This window comes from Diabrotica undecimpunctata, chromosome 1 (genome assembly GCF_040954645.1).
Source record: "Diabrotica undecimpunctata isolate CICGRU chromosome 1, icDiaUnde3, whole genome shotgun sequence".
Classification (NCBI taxonomy): domain Eukaryota; kingdom Metazoa; phylum Arthropoda; class Insecta; order Coleoptera; family Chrysomelidae; genus Diabrotica; species Diabrotica undecimpunctata.
The window spans coordinates 155,307,319-155,328,714 of record NC_092803.1 but is presented as its reverse complement, the minus strand read 5'-3'; the positions used below and the strand labels follow the sequence as shown (position 1 = coordinate 155,328,714).

Genomic DNA, 21,396 nt, shown 5'->3' with positions numbered 1-21,396 from the left:
GCTAAACACTCATCCCTCATGGGTGAGTTCATTAACCTTTTTTATTACTTTATTACTTAAGTGTTATGCCCTTTAAACACTGCCATATAGAGTGGAGGTCTGGTCCCTATCTGAAACAGACAGTAATGAAATAACAACTTTCGAAGTGTGGTTTTATCCCAAAATCTCAAAATATTATCAGATCTGTAAAAAAATTGTTTCAGTCAGAACGATCGCCAATATCCAATGACTATATGATACTATAAGAAGAAGAAATATTAAGAATAATATTTTATTAGTAAATTAGAATGTGCCTTAGTTCTATCAACTTTCCTCGTAGATATTGTATAAAAATATTAAACTCCTGTGGAATTTCGTACTATTACCAAATACTGTATTCACACCGATATCTATAAACAAAACAAGTTGATCAATTAGGGGTCACGACTTAATCGAAGGGTCAGCTGGTGTTTTGTACAAAATTTCGAATTATCAAACTAGGAATATACTCATCGACTTTATATGTGTGCCATGCTGAATAAGTAAATAAATATTGTCCTAGTTGCCTTTGTCTCTTATCAACATGAAAGGTCAAAGAATTCATAACAACAAAGCCACGCGTTTGTAGAAGGATAAGATGACGAATGGAAAGCGTTGATCAGTATTTGTTTTATTTAATTATTTCACACGAGAAATATTGTACTGCTGACATGTGGTAATGAGTAGATTGGATCTGACTAAATGAGGTGGGTCTGACTCATTTAGAAGAGCGCGTTTACTTGGATATGTGAAATGAATTAAATGATCCGAATCTTGAGTATAACTTATCTTACGATCACGATTTTTACTCTTAGAATGATGTACAATACTAAGAGAGTATTTAATTAACAACCAGTACGATGTACATATATATATATATATATATATATATATATATATATATATATATATATATATATATATATATATATATATATATATATATATATATATATATATATATATATATATATATATATATATATATATATATATATATACAGACGGTTGAAGGTAACCGGGAACAACCCAATACTAAGGAAACAATAAAAAACAGGTGCTTTTAAGTCTTTTATTAAAAGTCAAGCTTTCGCCACATAATTTTGGGCTTCATCAGAACTTGCTGTAATGGAAAAACATTCTTTACAATATCATAATTAAAGATGTTATTTTAAAAACAAACCAATCGCATCTCCCAACTGGAGGAAAAGTGGCAAACAAGGCCTTTATTCAAATATGGCATGTTGAACTTGTAGTGAACATTGCCTTAAAATATGTTAAAAAAAATTTAAAATTTTTAAATAAAAACAACATTACAACATATAAGGGTATTTTTACAATTACAACACAAAAACATCTAAAAAACAAACAAAAACCACAACTTTATGTCAAAGGCACTTCAAGGGGAAGAATTGGAATAAAAGAATTTGTTTTCTCTTTTGTTGAAAATCTTGTCATTCTTCTGTCAACCTCTCGATGTCACATGTAATAAGGTTATATTCACATTTACACCTCATGCAACAACTATGGAACCCACAGCCGCAAAAAAACTTTTAAAAAAATATACAATCACCCGGGAGATGAGATCTGTTCTTAAGTGCAGGTAGGTCATCTGTGTATGTTATGATAAGTTGCCTCCATATTCCAGTCTGTTACGTCCCGTCAGGTCTTCTTGAAGCAAAAATGAGTAAATACAACTCAAGTTTTCCACATTTTTCTTACAGTTAATAGAAGAGCTACAGTTATGGGGGTTGCACATTTGTATGAAATTTTTTTTGAATTAGTTGTCCACCTTTTTAAGTACTTCCACATTGGAAACCATTCCACAAAGCCGTACTTGTGGGTTTCCTTACAACATCACTCTTGTGCAAAGCTATTCTTTTTAATAGTTTCTTGCTGGTTTGACCGACATACACTTCCGAACAGGAACCACATGGAATAGAATACACTACATTGAAGTTATCCAGTTTTTAACTCTTTCCGTCAGGTGAGTGAAGTACGTCCCTAATCTTTTATACACCGAATTTGCTATCACTATGTTAAACTGTCTGAAAAGCTTTGTGATCTGTGGTGATAAATCCCTGATGTAAGGCAATCTCCCATAGAAAAGTTCTACTGGTTCTCCTTCTAATGCTTGTTCTTGGTGTGTTCTTGCCGTTGGCATATCTTAAAAGAGCAGTTTGTTCAGTAGCATTTTAGGATAGTGATTTTTTGTAACAATCTCATAAAGTTTTTATTCTGTTTTTCAGATCTTTAATGATGTTAATCTTCTGTTCATCCGGATGATAAGAGTGAAAAGGCACATATCTACCTGAGAATGTTTTCTTTCTGTACCAATCCAACCTTATTGTATTATCCTAATGTCTGGTTACATTAGTGTCGAGGAATGGCACCATATTATTTTCTTCTGTTTCGACAGTAATTGTAGGTGAGTGTTATCACTCACCTATATAACAGTATAACACTTTAACAATATAACACTATATAACACTAACAGTATTTCGAGACTCAATAAATCTGTTAAACCAATCGGTTTTGTGTATCTTTTTGCTGTCCAAGTTTCATCGAATTAAATTTTAAAGACACTCTGATCTGTATTTTGTCATCGAACCGAATCTTGAAATTAATTTAATATTGCCATCACTACTTGCATAAACACATTCGAATGTTTTGTATTTCTGTTTATCAGCTTTGTTCAACCATACGGAAACTATACTTATATTTATATGGTAAACAAAAATATATTAACGACAATAAGTTTTATTCATGGAAACTAAAAATAACTTAGTAAGTAAGGGACATAATTGTGTTATTTCCTATAATATATCAAAGAAAGTGTTAATGAGTTTGTTATGAACGCTCTTCAATTTTTCTAGTTCAGCGGTAATATAAACACGATTTATATTTGTCTATTTAAAAAAAATTAAGATAATTACTTCTAGAAGTTTACATATACAGAGTGTCGAGAAACTCTCCCGACAAACGAAAACTGGAGATTTATTACCGTTCATAGGCGTCCGTTTTGGGTAGGTTAACGGTTATTTTAAATAACTTATACATAATATACGGCATAACTTTTTTGTCTTTAAGCATTTGTGATACTAGACTATTAAATTTTCAGGTAATCTTCTTCTTCTTCTTCTTCTAATGGCGCTACAACCCTTTGTGAGTCGTGGCCTGCTTAACAATGTTCTTCCATTCTGCCCTGTCGGATACTTTCCTCCGCCACTGCCTGATGTTCATGGTTTTAAGATCCACCTCTCTACAGAGAACACCGTCCCTAAGAACCTCTCTACGTCGTCTATCCATCTTTTACGGGGCCTTCCTCTTGTTCTGTTTCCTTGGGGCTTCCATCTCTGGACTACTTTTACAGCTCCATTATCTGGCATTTTTTCTAGGTGACCAAGCCAGTTTAGTCTTTGTGACTTTACAAATCTGACAATATCTACGCTCTGCATTAGTTCATCCAGCTCGTGGTTCATTTTAATTCTTCACGAACCATCGCTGCATTGGGTTGGTCCAAATATCTTCCTTAGTATTTTGCGCTCAAATATTCTCAGTTCATTTTCATCAGTGGTTGAGAGGGTCCACGTTTCACATCCATATGTGACCACTGGTCTAATTACTATTTTGTAGATTCTCAGCTTAGACTCACGATTCAGTAACTTACTTTTCATTAAGTCTTTGTATGCATAAAAGCACTTATTACCGCTAAGAATCCGTGCTTGTATTTCTTGACTGATGTTGTTGTTGTCATTTATTATTGAGCCTAGGTAGGGAAAAGTGAAGGCATATTTGTAGGAATGGTTGTCTACCTTCAGATTTTCATGTTCATTCGATTTTGTGCACTCCATATATTTTGTTTTGCTTTCATTTATATATAGACCAAACGTAGCAGCTTCTCGTTTCAGTTCTATAACTTTTTCGCTTAATACCCTTTTGTTGCGGCTTATTATGGCAACATCATCCGCATATGCGTATATTTGCATAAACCTTGTACTAATACAGCCGTTTATATCCAGTTTTCCAACAACAGCTTCTAAAATTAGATTTAAAAGTGTTGTTGATAAGGCATCCCCTTGTCTAACTCTATTTTCAATATCAAAGGCCTGCGTCATATCTCTATCTATTCTCACCATAGCTTTGGAACCCTCCAGAGTCATTCGTATAAGTTTAACCAACCTATTTGGGTATCCCTAATATAGATAGTTGCTTTAACATTTTTTGTCGATCTACTCCATCAAACGCCTGTTTGAAATCGATATAAAAGTTGTAAATAGGTATGTTATATTCAACACATTTTTCATGTATACCTCTTAACATATGTATTTGGTCCATAGTTGACCTCTTTGGTCTGAAGCCACATTGGTATTCACCAATAATCTCCTCCGAAAACGATTCCAAGCGGCTGTATTTAATTCCTGATATCTTGTCCTTATAGGACAAGATATCAGGAATCTTATCTTGTCTTATCCTAATATCTTGTAGATGACATTTAAGACTGATATGCCCCTATAATTTTTGCAGAGTCGTTTGTCTCCCCCGTTGTACATAGGAAGTATGATTCCTACTTTCCAATCTTCTGTAATGACTTCTAGTGTCCATATGCGGTCGATTAGTTTATGGATACGCCTCCATAGCGCATGTTCACCATTCTTTATCAATTCTGCAGGTATTCCATCTGTGCCAGGGGCTTTGTTATTATTTAGATGTTTTATGACATTTATCGTTTCTTCCAATGTTGGTTGCTCAACTAGTTGTTCTGCTGTGTGGTGAATTATCTCTTCATATTTGTTTTGTTCTTTTTCTGGGTTTACTAGCTCTTGAAAATGCTCCTTCCACCTTTCCATTATTTCCTCTTTCTCGCTGATAATTGCCCCATTTTTGTCCTTGCAAACTGTTGATCTTGTCATGTATCTTTGGGTGCATTGCTTGGTTTCCTTGTAAAATTTTCTAGTCTCTCTTCTGTTATTATAATCTGTAATTTGTTGTATTTTTCTACTCAACATTTTTCTTTTTTTCCTTCTGCATATTTTCTTCATATGCCTTTCTATTCGATCGGGAATCTTTTTGTAGACATTTCTGTCTAGCTATGTTTTTGCTATTTATTACTTGTTGGCAATCTTGGTCAAACCATTCCTCGTTTTTTTATGCTTGAGGTTTCACCTAATGTTTCCTTTGTCATATTTGTAATTGTCGTTTGGATCATATTCCATTCTTCTTCAATAATGTTTTATTCTCCTCTTCCATTTAATATTACATTTATTTTCTGCTGGTACTCATTCTTCTTTTTAGGATTTTTAAACATATATGTATTCCATTTTCTTTGTTTGGTGCCTTTCTCTTTTCTTTTCATTGATATTCTTTGTTTTATCTTCGATATAACCAAGAAATGGTCCGAATCGCAATTTGCGCCTCTATAAGTTCTAACAACTGTTACGGAGGTTACCCATCGCTTAGATATTAATATGTGATCTATTTGATTAAATTTATTAGTACCAGATATCATCAAGGTTCCTTTATGAATATTTTTATGAGGGAAACACGTACCAACAACTCTTAGTTTAACTTATTAAACTGTTTATTCGGGCTGTTGGGCCGTTGTCTTCTGTTGAGATTTGTTCTCGACGTTTCGCCAACACTAGGGGTTGGCATCTTCTGGAGATGTTGATGCTTCGCTTGTAAGCAGAAACTGACGACGCGTTGTACTACGGAGGCAATATTTATAATTCCCACTCGCCTCCCCTCCACTGGTTTCGGCTTGAGGGGGCGTGTCGTTGTTTATAGTAGCTTTTCTATCTCCGTGTTTGGCGGGAAGGGCGTTTGTGGATTTTAATACTGGTATCCATGTTTTGTTGATTTTTAGTCCTTCTTCTATCCTATTGAAATTGTTTGGGTGCTTGTATATTTCCACCGCTTCCCGATATAACCGTGGGTAGTACTGTGAAGTTTTGTCCAGCATCTGTGTTTCTTCAAATAGTATTCGATGTTCTCCGCTTCCCAAAGCGTGTTCGGCAACGGCAGATTTGTCGATATGTCCTAAACGACAATGGCTTTTATGTTCATTTATCCTGGTGTTGGTGTGTCTTTTTGTGGTTCCCACATATACCATTCCACATGTGCATGGTATTCGGTATACTCCGGCCGTTGCTAATGGGTCGCGTTTGTCTTTTACCGATCTTAAACAATCCTTGATCTTCTTTGTAGGTCTGAAGATGGTCTTTATGTTGGCTTTCTTGAGTATTCGCCCAATTCTGTCCGTTACCCCCGATATATAGGGCAAGAACGCTTTCCCTTTACATTCTGTTTCTTCGTCCCTTCTTCTAGATACGTTGTTCATCGCCTTGTGTATTTCTCTTCTGGTGTACCCATTAGAGGTGAGCGCTTTTTCAATATAAAGAAGTTCACTTTGGAGATGTTGTGGTTCACAAATTCTCTTCGCCCTCTCTGCCAAAGTTTTGATGATACCTTGTTTTTGGCTAGGATGATGATTTGAGTTCCTGTTTAGGTATCTGTCTGTGTGTGTAGGTTTTCGATACACTTTATGTCCTAAGTGACCTTCCTTTCGATTTACTAATACATCCAGGAACGCTAGTTGTTGAGCTTTTTCTGTTTCCATCGTAAATTGAATATTTGGATGTAGTGTATTTATATAAGCCAGGAAATCGTTTAGTTTTTCTGCTCCGTGACCCCAAATCACAAAGGTGTCATCACCTTTGTGTCATCACCCTCCCAAAGGAGGGGAGGCGAGTGGGAATTATAAATATTGCCTCCGTAGTACAACGCGTCGTCAGTTTCTGCTTACAAGCGAAGCATCAACATCTCCAGAAGATGCCAACCCCTAGTGTTGGCGAAACGTCGAGAACAAATCTCAACAGAAGACAACGGCCCAACAGCCCGAATAAACAGTTTAATAAGTTAGACGATGGCCGTGAAAGCCTAACGCAATTTATCAGTCGCCTCTACGGGGAGGAGGTAACTACATACTACAGAAGACTAGATTGTCTACGGAAGAAGAAAGCTCAACTTCTTGCGTCGTTAGCTTTTCTATCACGATGTCGAGACAACGGGGTACTACCGAACTTCTTACGAACGAATCGATCCATCAGAACAAGTCAAGCCAATAGAATATATACACGCATGGAAAAAGCACTATTACGAGAACGAATACATGACACCAGACGAAATTTGGCGAAGGTTGACAAGGAGCTTCTAGATTTGTTTTACGTTTTGAGCAGCAGGTTGAAATATGAAGATTGGAATAAAATTGAATCCATTTGTTACAGAAAAATGGAAAATGAACTAGAAAGGAACACTGAACGCCAGAAAAACAAATACGAACGCTTAACCAAACATAAGGAGGTAGAATCAAAACAAAACACAGAAAGAACAGTGGTCAATCTTTCAGATAAAGTTTTAACTTCAGCTGAAACATCATTGTTAGCCAAAGGGGGAAATTTTGCGATTGTGCCTAAAGTTATACCCAAAGAAGACATCATCGCTAATATAGAGTCTGCGATCCGCAACTTACCAATCGAAGCAGCTGAAGAAATAAGGACAGAATCAGCAAGAATTTTGCATAAAGCTAAGACACCGAAAAATAATTTGAGCCACCAAGAAATACGTGCCATAAAATCGTTAAACGCAGACAAAGATGTTGTAATTTTACCAGCAGACAAGGGAAACGCCACGATCGTAATGAAGACAGCCGACTACAAAACGAAAATACAAAATCTTCTAGATCCTGCGGTTTATAAGAAACTTAAAAAAGATCCCACAGCAGTCACCCTACGGAAAATCAACAGACTTATTAAATCTTCGTCCATACCAGAGGAGATAAAGCCAAGAATATGCAACAGCGAAGCAGTCCCACCACGCTTGTATGGCTTGCCGAAAATACACAAAGACGATGTACCTCTCCGCCCTATTGTGAGCTCCATAGGATCTCCGTCTTACAGCCTTGCAAAACATCTGGCCGATATTTTACAACCACATATAGGAAAAAACGATGCCTTTGTAAAAGACTCCGCCCATTTTATTGAGAAGATCAAAGGAATAACTTTGCAGGAATCTGACATTCTTGTTAGTTTTGATGTGGTTTCCCTATTTACAAGAGTCCCCCTAGAAGACGTTCTGAATTTAATTGAGGGACTAGTTTCCAAGGATATGGTGGAATTATACCGTATTTGCCTAACTACCACATACTTTTCATGGGAAGACCAAATTTATGAACAGATGGATGGAGTAGCAATGGGAAGCCCACTAAGCCCGGTCGTAGCCAACCTTTTCATGGAGCATTTAGAGAAGAAGATAATGGACTCAGCATACAAGCCTAGGGTATGGTTCAGATACGTTGATGACACCTTTGTGATTTGGGGTCACGGAGCAGAAAAACTAAACGATTTCCTGGCTTATATAAATACACTACATCCAAATATTCAATTTACGATGGAAACAGAAAAAGCTCAACAACTAGCGTTCCTGGATGTATTAGTAAATCGAAAGGAAGGTCACTTAGGACATAAAGTGTATCAAAAACCTACACACACAGACAGATACCTAAACAGGAACTCAAATCATCATCCTAGCCAAAAACAAGGTATCATCAAAACTTTGGCAGAGAGGGCGAAGAGAATTTGTGAACCACAACATCTCCAAAGTGAACTTCTTTATATTGAAAAAGCGCTCACCTCTAATGGGTACACCAGAAGAGAAATACACAAGGCGATGAACAACGTATCTAGAAGAAGGGACGAAGAAACAGAATGTAAAGGGAAAGCGTTCTTGCCCTATATATCGGGGGTAACGGACAGAATTGGGCGAATACTCAAGAAAGCCAACATAAAGACCATCTTCAGACCTACAAAGAAGATCAAGGATTGTTTAAGATCGGTAAAAGACAAACGCGACCCATTAGCAACGGCCGGAGTATACCGAATACCATGCACATGTGGAATGGTATATGTGGGAACCACAAAAAGACACACCAACACCAGGATAAATGAACATAAAAGCCATTGTCGTTTAGGACATATCGACAAATCTGCCGTTGCCGAACACGCTTTGGGAAGCGGAGAACATCGAATACTATTTGAAGAAACACAGATGCTGGACAAAACTTCACAGTACTACCCACGGTTATATCGGGAAGCGGTGGAAATATACAAGCACCCAAACAATTTCAATAGGATAGAAGAAGGACTAAAAATCAACAAAACATGGATACCAGTATTAAAATCCACAAACGCCCTTCCCGCCAAACACGGAGATAGAAAAGCTACTATAAACAACGACACGCCCCCTCAAGCCGAAACCAGTGGAGGGGAGGCGAGTGGGAATTATAAATATTGCCTCCGTAGTACAACGCGTCGTCAGTTTCTGCTTACAAGCGAAGCATCAACATCTCCAGAAGATGCCAACCCCTAGTGTTGGCGAAACGTCGAGAACAAATCTCAACAGAAGACAACGGCCCAACAGCCCGAATAAACAGTTTAATAAGTTAGACGATGGCCGTGAAAGCCTAACGCAATTTATCAACTCTTAGTTTGTTTGCCATTGCCAACTGTGCCACTCTTATACCGTTGTTGCTGATAATATCATGTAAACTATGCTTACCAAAGGATTCTGCATATATTGGCTCTTTTCCCAGCTTCGCGTTCATATCACCCAGGACTATAGCTAATCTAGTACTAAAAATACTCATACTTTAAGTCTTTAAGATACACCGTTTTCTAAAAAAAATCGATTTGAAAATTTTTCGTTTTCTCGTCATAAAAGTCAAATTAATAGGTACCTTAATTAATTTTATAAATTACTTTTTGTTTTAATCAATTCAGCACACAATTCGTAAAAAACAATCCAGTGGTCTTCGTAGTCAATATCAAGAAAATCTTGTACATTCCTTCTACAGTTGGTCGTAACAAATCAGGTAAAATATTTTGCAGGAAATGTAAATAATCATACCATAATAAAATTTATTTGGTTAAAACATATTCTGACCTGTACTATTGTCCTATTTGTCTTATATTCCTAGAGCGTTTCCTATTAGTTATGGGGAGGCGCTATGTTGGGATTAAAAACTTTACCAGCTAGTCTCACGGCTCAGACTCACAGTCTCAAACCGGTACTAATAATCTAAAACCTTTAAAACTAATAATCTAAAATCTATAATGTCCTCATAAGTGCCTTTTTTTGTAATAAAATTTTCTGGTTGTTTTTTTGTCATTGTGTGGTCTACAATGGATGATTATTTCATAATGAACCGTTACTCTTGTATTCAGTCAAACAAATATTTACACTTCGCTTTATCGTTCTAATATAAATTTCGCCACAATAGAGAAAATGCAGTTTAGATATTTGACCGATCTTAGATTTTGTTTTATCATCTTTGTTGGTTTAAAAATAGACTTTACGACATTCTTTGCTATTTAGTTCGTCAAATCTTTATTATAAGCTACGGGAGGCTTTATCTATATTTTACGTGGCTGGTCGATATAGAGAATGACTCTTTTGGGACGTATAGATTGTTTGATTTTCCTTGGAGCTTGATATTTGTATCCCAAAGTTATTTTTAGAATTTTCTGTTCGTTGTGTCAATATTCAATTTAAAATATTTGGGTAGAATTTAGGTTTCTTATGACCACCTTTAATAATGCCACATCGCCTTAAATAATAACTGCTGCAGTTGCAGATTACACGTCAGGATGAAACAAGTTTAGGTCTCAACCTGTAAACTTTAAGCGCTTTTGTGATTTATCCGATTGCTTTTAATTCATAAACTTTATTGATATGTCTTCAATCTGAAATAAAATATATTGTCGCCATTGTTTTATTGAGGTAAAAAATTACTGTTGAAAAGGATCATGATTCTTTATTATTATGATAAGTTCCCAGATATAGCGGGACTAAATTGTCTCACGCTTGCATTGCAATTGTCCTGCATAGTTCGGGGAAGTACCTAGAGCTTCCACACGGCAAGCATTCTGTTGATTTGAAGCCTCTATAGCACGGGATAAGGGGATTGGAGAATGATCTGAAGCATTGGAACTTGATTTACACAAGCTAATCCCGCTAGCCCCAATTAGCAGCCAAATGTCATTCTTAGGAGTGTGCAAATCTCACAGGCTGGGTTTAATACTAATGCTTGCCTATTTATTATTTATAAAATCTGTTTATAAAATAACACTTTTTTATATTTGTTACTATATAACTGAAATCATATTCGTGTTTTATCATATTTACTTATTTTTTTATTTATCGTATGGCTATACTACAGTTGAGTTTTGTGTATACACAAAGGAAAATACATGGGAATTAGTTGACAAATATATTCAATTGACTCTTTGGTCGCGACTAAGAAATCACACGGATTACCACTAGATTGCTTGTAATTACTAGCTTGCTTGTAATACATAACATATTCCGGATTTTTCCTTCATTCATCTCGCCAACGTCAGTTATCTTGAAGTTTCTTCAATTAGAATTATTGCAGAGTCTAAAGGGTTGTTTCTTAAGCGAAGACTATTTATCACTTTGCCGGTGATACATTTTTTATACTTCCCGACAAAAGCATGTTCTTGGAGAGCATGTGAGGAGACTATGTGGTCCAGTGCTAGTAGCTAGTACGTTGGCGTGCCCTTGGTTGTGCCTGATATAATATGCAAAGTCTGGTTTACTTGTAAACCCGTTTGGTGCGCGGGCTAGTTAGCTACACACACGAGTCTCAGTACTGTCGATCTATGTGTAGTCGCTGAGAAAACCCATGTGGTACTGCATAACTTTTTCAGAATATTATTTCGTGTTCTAAGCTTTACACTCGTCTTTGAAGACGGGCCAGTGAGCTTTAGAAACTCATCATAAACGCCATCAAAGCCAGTGGCTTTCCTATTTTTATTTCATTAAGAGTTTCCACAATTTCTTTACAGGTGAAAGGGCTGGAATACTCTGTTTTAAGTGGGCAAGTGGATTTTAAAGTTTGAGCTATTTTTTAACTTTAATTATGTGTAAACGATTATGGTGTAACCTTAAGGTAGACATTATGTGGGACGCCACTAGACTTAGTGGTACTAAACGTACGTAAAAGTGGACGGTCGGGTTGATTTCTGCCTCCTACGTTTCTCAACCGTGACCAGGCTTAAGTTTAAGTTATTTTAAAACCTTTATTCGAATTTTTAAAAAATAGATTTTTAACTGTCTCAGTAAATTTCTCGCTCGTAACGGTATCAATTCTATGAAGTAGTTCCTCTGCAATTTCCTGCTTTCCATTTTTACAGAATTTTTCTTACAATTTTATGCTCTCCTCAGAAAATCTAGAAACATACTTTTACGGTACCCTTTAAAAACTGCTGCTTTTGCTGATATTATTATCGATTCCGTCAATCTCTCGTAGTTTACGCTTTTTAGTGGGATCCAACCTAAGCATTTATCAAGATTACTAGAGAAAGCAAGTCAGTTGACTTTCCTGAAGTTCCATCTGGGCAGTGATAATAATCTTATAACTGGAATGTTAATGCCAATTTTGATCACAATAGGGCAGTGCTGGCTATGACCGAAATAGGACATGACTTTTCTTAATGCTGGTAAAGGTTAGCTTTTATCGTGAGTGGCAAGAAAACAAAGATCGGGGTTATACTCCCTATTCGAAGCTGCAGATCTAAAAGTGCCTCTATCCTTGGCGTCGAATAGGCGGTGGATATCATGTTCTTCTGACCACTCCAAAAGGAACGGGCCATTTTTGTCATTGTAAGAGTAACTCCATATCTTATGGTGACTGTTAAAATTCCATACGTGTATGTCTGGGTGTTCGTAGGACAAGTGTGAGCCAGGTAAGAGCAGGGGGGCTTGAAATATTATCTTTTGTGTTATCGTCGATTTTCACAGTTACCTCGTAGATATTGTTCTTAGTAGAAGTGGAAATTAAGGTTGTATGCTTTGTATTTATGCGTAGATTTGTTGCTACACCATAGGCTCTATTATAGGTAGCACTCAGCAAATCATAGAATAAGATTTTTCCTTTTGAGCTCAATTGGACTTCGTTTTATGTATGTGTTTCATATATTGCGACCAGGTCGATATCGTTTCCTTTTAATAATCTGTGTAGAATTTGGCGTTTTGCCCTGATTATGCCTTCTATAAAAACTTTCATTTTATCCTATTTAGACTTGAATTGTATTTTTTACAAATCTCTTTTACAGCTCCTTAAACTATTGAGGCCTTATGATTTTTTGTATAATTATTTTCTATTTCATACCTGTAAGTACATTGTCATTATCGTAACTGTCAGAAATATGTCGTCACAAAATCATAATCTGTGATATCTTTATTAGAAAAGATAATAAAAATGTTTTCTCACGAAATCAAGTATTATATTAAATCAACCGACATTAACGATCAAATTTTCAATAGCCTTGGTATTAGCTATTACTTTTAAAACTGACTAGGTTATAAATTTTTTATTTTATCTATGTCATTATCGACTCAATATTAACAAATTTTGTTTGCAGATAATCTTAACACATATTCAGATATTGTTAATAATACTAAAATATTAATTTATTTGAAAGCAATAATGTCCAATGTTCAAATTAGAAGTTTAAACAGAGATGCAATTATAGAAATTTGTTTAATAATTATTAATTTTTTTATTGTTCAATAAATCAGTTTTTTATTAATCTTCTTCGGGCGGCGGGCGAACTTTCGACACCAAATTGTCTTTGTACCTGGGGTAATCGAAGGGTCAAATTTTATTATAGGAAATTTCGACACCGCGGCGTAAAGCAGGTAGGTAGGTAATTAGCGGCGATGGACATTTGCACCCAAGCAGGACAAGCGGGTTTTCCCAATATTTATTGTCACGGCGGGGGGCGTGGCACTTGTGTACTTGTGACTAAATTATTTCAGTTGTAATTTATTTCTTGTTTGACGTTGACTTGTGCACGTATACGAATATTTAAAAAATGAGTTTGATATCAGATAAAATGAGAAGCATATCAGAAGTCCATAACGCGGTTAGTAATTATTCTCCTAAAACCTGTCGCAATTAGTGTTGCCCAAATGCAAGAACAAGACGAGACTTAGACAGTCTTGGTCTTGGTCTTGCGCCAATACACCTGGTCTTGGTCTTGGTATTGCACTCCCGGTCTTGGTCTTGGTCTTGGTCTTGCAGCAAGAGTCTTGCAAGTCTTGCAGTTACCCATTAGCCTATTGCTATTTATTAAACGTTACTAGAAGAGTTTGAAGCCACGATCTAAGCGATCCGTGCCTATGCTCTAACTAACCCAGCTATCTACGATGCCTCACGAAAGTCAATCAAACATGGTAAAAACACAAAAAAAACCAAATTAGTGACATAAACAGGACTGTATTTTAAAGAACATTTTCTGTCTAGAAAGGTATTGATAGACCTCCACCATATATGAAATGGAAATCATAAAAAAGATTGGTACGTGGCAAAAATCCACATACAAGTATCAAGGGCACATATTCTTTAGGTTATAAGATAACAAACTATAATCTCCACTTATTAAAGCAACATAAATGTTATTAACAATCTTAGCTCTACATTTATATAAAAAACTAACTTAAAAAAATAAAGAATGGGTGAGAAAGCAATGATAATCAAAAGAAGTTATTTTAAATTAAGGAGATATCTACTTAATAAATACATTAATTTACCAAAATAAAGTAGTAGGAACATTTTTTTTAGGAACCAGAATTTTGGTTTTTCAGAAAGAAATATTTGTAATTCTTTTTTGTGAAAAGATATTAGATGCTTCCTTAAACGTGAAGTGTTTCTGTTTTTCATTTACATTTTAACCTTTCTATGTAGGCACAATTTAAACAAAGCAATTTGGGATGCATGAATTATTTCGAAAAACTCATCAAATTTGCTTTCAGGTCTTTTAGATCTATAATTCCAACGCTCACTACTCCGACTAAAACTATTTGAATTTTTGTCACCCCATGTCAAATTGTAAACTTGTCAAATGAAGTTTAGTTATGTCGAAAAAGTAACTATAAATGTATGTTACTTTCAATACCCTAAGTATCTAATAACAAACCGAGAATTATATATCGTTACTTCGTTATTCTAAATATTTCGGTATTTTGTTTACACGGCAAGCTACATTATCTGTTACTAATAAACTTTTGAATATTAGTCGCGCTCTTTCAGCAAATTTGGTTCAACCGAATGATCTTATCGCACACTCATCAGAAATAATGCTAGTCTTAGGCCGATAAGATTTGTTTATTTAGATTCCTCCTAACTAAATTATAATGAAAAAAAAAATTGAATTATTAAGTGGGTGTACGTAATAATAAGTGTTATATTTTTTATTAGCTAAGGTGACATATTTTTAAAAAATTTCGATACGATATTACTGTCGGCGTAGCAATGCAAGATTATTTTATGATTAGAGGGCGGCTATTCTCAAAATCTGGACAATTAATTTCAGAGCGAAGAAGTCGTATGCTGGAAAAGAATGTACAAAATATTTTATTTTTAAATTGTAATTATGACCTCTGAGCACGTGTCAAATATGTTGTTTTTAATGAATATTTTGAAAACGCAAGAACAAGACCAAGACTGCAAGACCAAGACCGATTTTGGGCAACACTAGTCGCAATGAAAGTTTTTTGTTTTTAAATCATCCTGAATTAAATGTAATTGTATTTTCATGCGAGACAAATATTCGTTTGTTGTGTAAATTAAAAACTTTGTATATGGATGGTACATTTTCATATAGTACCAAATATTTTCTACAATTATTTACTATACATGGCTTGGAAAATGGACATTATGTTCCTTTAGCATACTGTTTGTTAAAGGAAAAATTGTCAATGACATACAACAATTTATTTTCTTTATTAAGGTCTAAGATTTTAGAGCCAACTGAAATATTTGTGGACTTTGAAAAAGCAATTCACTGTGCTTTATTGTATATGTGGCCCAATGCAAAAATTAGTGGATGCCGTTTTCACTTACACCAAAACTGGTTTAAAAAAATTCAATCTTTGGGTTTGGTACAAGAATATAAGGATACAAATTCAGAAATTGGAAAATGGTTAAGGCATACGTTTGGTTTAACTTATTTAAATCCAGCAGAAGTTGAAGAATGCTTTCTTTATGATTTAATGTCATATAAACCTATAAAAGCAACACTTGATATATATGCAGATTATTTACTGGAAAATTACATTTTCGATAGCGCTCTATTTCCACCACACATATGGTCTAATCAGAATCCGTCTATTGCGAGGACCACAAATGCCTGTGAATCCTTTCATTCGAGATTTAATTCTTCTTTTTATTTAACACATCCTTCTATTTTTATTTTTATTGAAAAGTTAAAAGAATTTCAAATAGACACTTCAAGATACTACTGTTAAGGCTAAATTGGCATTTTTGGAGAAAATGATGGATAAACTACGATCCCAACAAATACGTAGGTTAGATTTTATAAAAGCTGTATCTTATCATTCCTATAATAGCAAATAAATCATTGTATACAAGTATATTAACGGTAAAATGTACAAAAATTAGGTACTAGTTGTATTATATTTAGATATTATTACAGTTATAAAGAAATAAAATGCACATTACTTTTATTAAAATAAATAAATTGTTTAATTATGGTATTTTATTTATGTCGCAGCTATATTTATTTGGTGTCGAATATACCTGTAAGATAAAAACGGGAATTGGGGCTGGTGTCGAAAATTGCCATTAAATTTTAGTCGCTACCTGCTTAGTGTCGAAATTTCCTACGCCCTCTTCGGGAGACCTATCCAAAGGAAGTTTTACTTTCTCAGAAGTACGGAAAAATCGCTTGATTTGAAGGAACAGGAGAAGGCGTGATGATGTGGTGAGGTATTAGAATTAAAAACAAAACAAATCCATAACTTAGAATAGTTAGTGGTCATAACATTTACAAACATTAAGGGTCAATATTGTGAGTTATTTGAACTATCCTCCTATTTAAAAATTTGTGGGTAATTGAGTCCCGGGTACAAGGTTGCCAGAACTATGTTTGCATGAAATTAAGAATTTTCTTTCACTTTATAGAGCAAAACCAGTGGCGGCTTTTGGGGGTAGGCAGGATAGGCCGGGCCTACCCAATAATTTTAGTAGCTTCATAATTGAAAAACATATTCAAAAATTATGTTAATGCATGTAAATAACTTTTAAATGTACTAAATCCATCAATACATTAGCGTCAGTTAAAACAACTATGTAATTATATTACCACAGAAAGCATCGAATCGTATTAAGGCATTTTAAATATCCTTAATAGGCCCGATCGGAACTGGCCGACCCAGCTCACATAAGATCCCCGTACAAAAAGCGTTTGAAGTTATACAGCTTGCCAGACAGCGATTATTATTGTCGTGTTTATGCTTGCTGTTTAGGCACCAGACGATCGGGCCTACGGCGACCATCGTTGTCACTTGTAACGTAATTATCAAATTTTAATATAAATTTTCTTTTAAATTATGATAAAAAAATATGCAACATAATATATAATTGTAACATATTTTTAAACAAACAACACAATTGCAAACAAGTGCACGGTTGCCCAAATAAATTTTAAAAAAATTGTAAAATTCGAAGAAAAAAAATCACATTTGCGTGATTTCTATATCGCCTGATTGTTTGCAACTTATATATTGTGAGATTGTTTTATAACTGATACATAAAAATGTCTGAAATTGATAGAAAAAAAAATTATTATGAATGAAAGGCCTACTCCAACATTGCGCATTGACCAAAAAAATGGGAAAAAGGTGCGTACTTTTAATTTCCCTTGGTATGTTGTCCACAAATGGTTGTCTGGAAGTATTACGAAAAACAGACTATATTGGTGGCCGTGTTTATTATTTTCTAATAAGAAATGTGTATGGAATTGTGAAGGATACTTTGATTTAAAAAATATGTCTGCCTCCTTAAAAAAAACATTCCTGTACTTTAAGGATGTACAGAAGAGGGCGTTTTCTGTTCGGGATTTGCTAGATGAAAAATCAAAAATCGCAAAAATTAGATACAACGCAGAAGTTAAAATGAACAGAGAAATCATTAAAAAATTAGTTAGGGGGGGTCGTGACCCCTCCCTCTGGATTCGTCACTGATTACACATAGCTATATGTAATTTGCTGGCTTGGCCTACCCAAAATTTTACCACACCAGCCGCCACTGAGCAAAACCCATTATAGGAAAATACTGATATTATATTACATTAAGGTTTTACTTAGTTTTACCTGAACCTACCCAATATTCTTAAAAAAAATGTTCACCTTGATTTGTCAAACATGTAGCTCTTTTAAAAAAACGCACACGAAAGCAGAAATATTACAGATGAATATGAAGCCTTTACATACATATAAAAACTAAACTAGATTTTAAAATAAGTTATAATATAAAAAATTACAGAAAACAATAGTCCGACCGACAGAATGTCATTAAAGTAGGAATGTTAATGGAAAAGTCGAAGTCGTACTGAACATGATGCTGATAGAAAAGCCATAAGGTATCAAATGCTAGAAAATATTTTGTCATAATATTTTGGCTATTGTCGTGATTGTATAGCCGTCGTGAAAAACCCTGTATGTAAGAACAATAACACATCTGACAGGCGAAGAAAACAAAATGCAGAAATGAGAACAGGTATTTGAAAGAAATAAAATATAACTTGAATAAACAATGAAAACTGCTAACATTCGCCTAATTAGGATCTAATTGAAAAATAATCAGATGTCGGTACAAATGTCTATGAGTGTGCGAAGACAAATCTTTTTTAGTTGACCGAAAACACATTATTCATAGTAAATATCGAATTGCTGGTACATGGGTACATAACAATATTTTCGGTAGCTTCTAAAAAAGTAACCTCATAAATTACAAGTACTCAGACTTACAGAATATATAGCAGCTGGATTCAACGACAAGCAATATACAGGAGCAGCCTTTCTGGATGTAAGCAAAGCCTTTGACAGAGTAAGACATAAAGGATTGACATACAAAATAACCGGCGACCAGAGGTTCAGAGTCTAGAGAGGACCAGTTCTATCTAAACACAAAATCCCAAAAGCTGGAGAACAACAGGGATAGTTTTATTACCCCTCATGTATCGCATATATACACCAGATGTTTTAAGAACTCCCGGAATACTAATATGCCTTTATGCAAACGACACTGCAAACGCGGTAAAACATAGGAATATGAATATGGCTGTAAGAAAAATACAGACGGTACTGAACACGACAGAACAATGGAGTATCTAATGGAAAATAGCAATGGAGGAGTCACAATGGATTAAGTTCCAACATTTATACCACATGTTAACGCGACAGTACAAAAAACAGCAATGACCAGAGCCGCAATAAGAGGATTTACACGAAGAAGAAGCAAATTAGCTATGAAAACAAAATTAAGACTAATTAACAGCATCATACTACCAATAATTATATGTGAATCACTTTCCAAGTCTCAGCTACAAAAAAAAATAGCAGTATCTTAGAGAAGCTACAAACGAGCTCAGATACGTCGCTGAACGGTTCCTATTCAGAGACATGAAACAAATAAGGGTACTGGATATGTGGACAAAAAAGCCAGAACAAAATTCACTGAGTTAGAAGACCACCCAAATTAGATCCTGCGGGAGGTAATAACGTATGATTTGTATCATACATTAAAGCACCGAAGATAAAATCAGCAAATTTTAGCAAACATACAATAAAGTCGATAATCGTAACTCTTTCAAAAGAAGACAACATGCTCACTATTGGATGGCAGTGTATTTACCAATGTTGATTGTATATGTTTATTTATATGCAAGTGTAGAAGCTTTTTGTGGTAACTTTTAACACATTTTTTTACGGCACAAGATTACTACTGCAAACTTTTGCAAACATTTTAATAATGCTACCTAAAGTCAACATTAAACTGGTTGATCTGGTGATCTTGTTAGTTTCTCGGCGAATACTAGTTTTTTAAATAAGTTTTTTACATACTTTTTTTTTTAATTACATGTATGATACACCTCCTGTCTCTTTTGCTGTTCCAAGTCTGTGTTAAATTGTAAATTGTACTTAGTTTTAATTGATTGTTTCTACAACTTAACGACTCAATGGTTTAATGTCTCAAGCTATTTTAAATTTTATACCTTTGACTGCTACATATGTCTTTTTGAGATGAACTGATGATGCTCTCTGCTTAGAGAGCGAAAGGTCTTTGAATAAATAGATGAAGAAGCCACCTTCTTTGTCTTATTCTCCACCTTTTGACCAAAAACCCATCACTCTTCGAGTAAACCTTGATTTATATATAAGAAACTATTAGAAAATAAATAGTTATACTTACAATAGTTTCTTTGCTACTTTTACTGACACTCGAGGGTAGTTTCAAATCTGCTGCTACCCACATATTCTCGTTTACAGTGAGTAGAGGCTGCAGACGGTCATCTTGTGTAATATAACATGATGTTTTTCTAAATTCCTTTAAACTTCTTGGCTTTCCGTTAACGTATACTGAACCTGATACACCACGTATCCTATACCCACTCAAAACATCCAATAATGTACTTTTTCCTGCACCTGATGGCCCCATTATGGCTATCAGCTGACCAGGTTGGAAACGCCCTCCGACTTGATGCAAAATTTCTTTTGTAGCTGAAAAAAAAATCAAGATTAGGATGTTATTAAATAATACTAAAATTTTAGTTTTAAAAAGCATTTAATTGAGTATGAATGAATAATTAAGAATCAGTTCTTATATTAAGTGTTCCATCGACTTCTTCACAGTAAACCATCCTATTGCTAAACATCTATAGTACTCGTTTAAATGTATAAGAGGAGGGAGGGGGAATTGTTTTGTCAGTCACTAATTGTTGGCCGATCAGATAGTTTGGCATCTTGAACACTACCTGTTTCTTTAAACTTCCGAAAAAGCTCCCTCAAATAAGTCCTAGATATAAGGCGATCCGCGACATTTCATTAAAAAGACTTTTCGCTGTTTGCAGTGGAAATTGTTTCTACATTCACCATTAAGACAGCCGCTACTTTGTCGGTCACGGTACGTACCATTCTTTTTATGTAAACATTTAAACATCTCGGTAAACAATAATTACTACTACTACTTGTCGGTTTATAACGTTCTCCGCCGTTTTCCGACTTCCAATCGCCACTTAGACCGGTTGTTCCATAGATCTTCTTCTATGGCCCTCTCTCTCAGTTCTTTATTTATTCCTTCGCTCCAACTTTTCCTCGGTCTACCTCGTTTTCTCTTTCCTTCTGGTTGCCACTTTAGTATTTCTTTTGGCATTCGTTGTTCGTCCATTCTTTGTAAGTGTCCGAACCAGATAAGTTGTTTTGTTGTTAGGTCAT

The 21,396-nt window shown here is 35.0% G+C and overlaps 1 protein-coding gene across 1 annotated transcript in view; it reads right to left on the bottom strand.

The window, feature by feature from the left end:
- LOC140432408 (ATP-binding cassette sub-family G member 4) overlaps window positions 1-21,396 on the bottom strand; it is a 108,914-nt gene that overhangs the window by 46,525 nt on the left and 40,993 nt on the right. Inside the window, exon 2 of the mRNA XM_072520286.1 lies at window positions 20,375-20,682. Within this exon, the coding sequence (XP_072376387.1) occupies window positions 20,375-20,682 (308 nt within the window). The remainder of the gene's footprint in view (window positions 1-20,374; window positions 20,683-21,396) is intronic.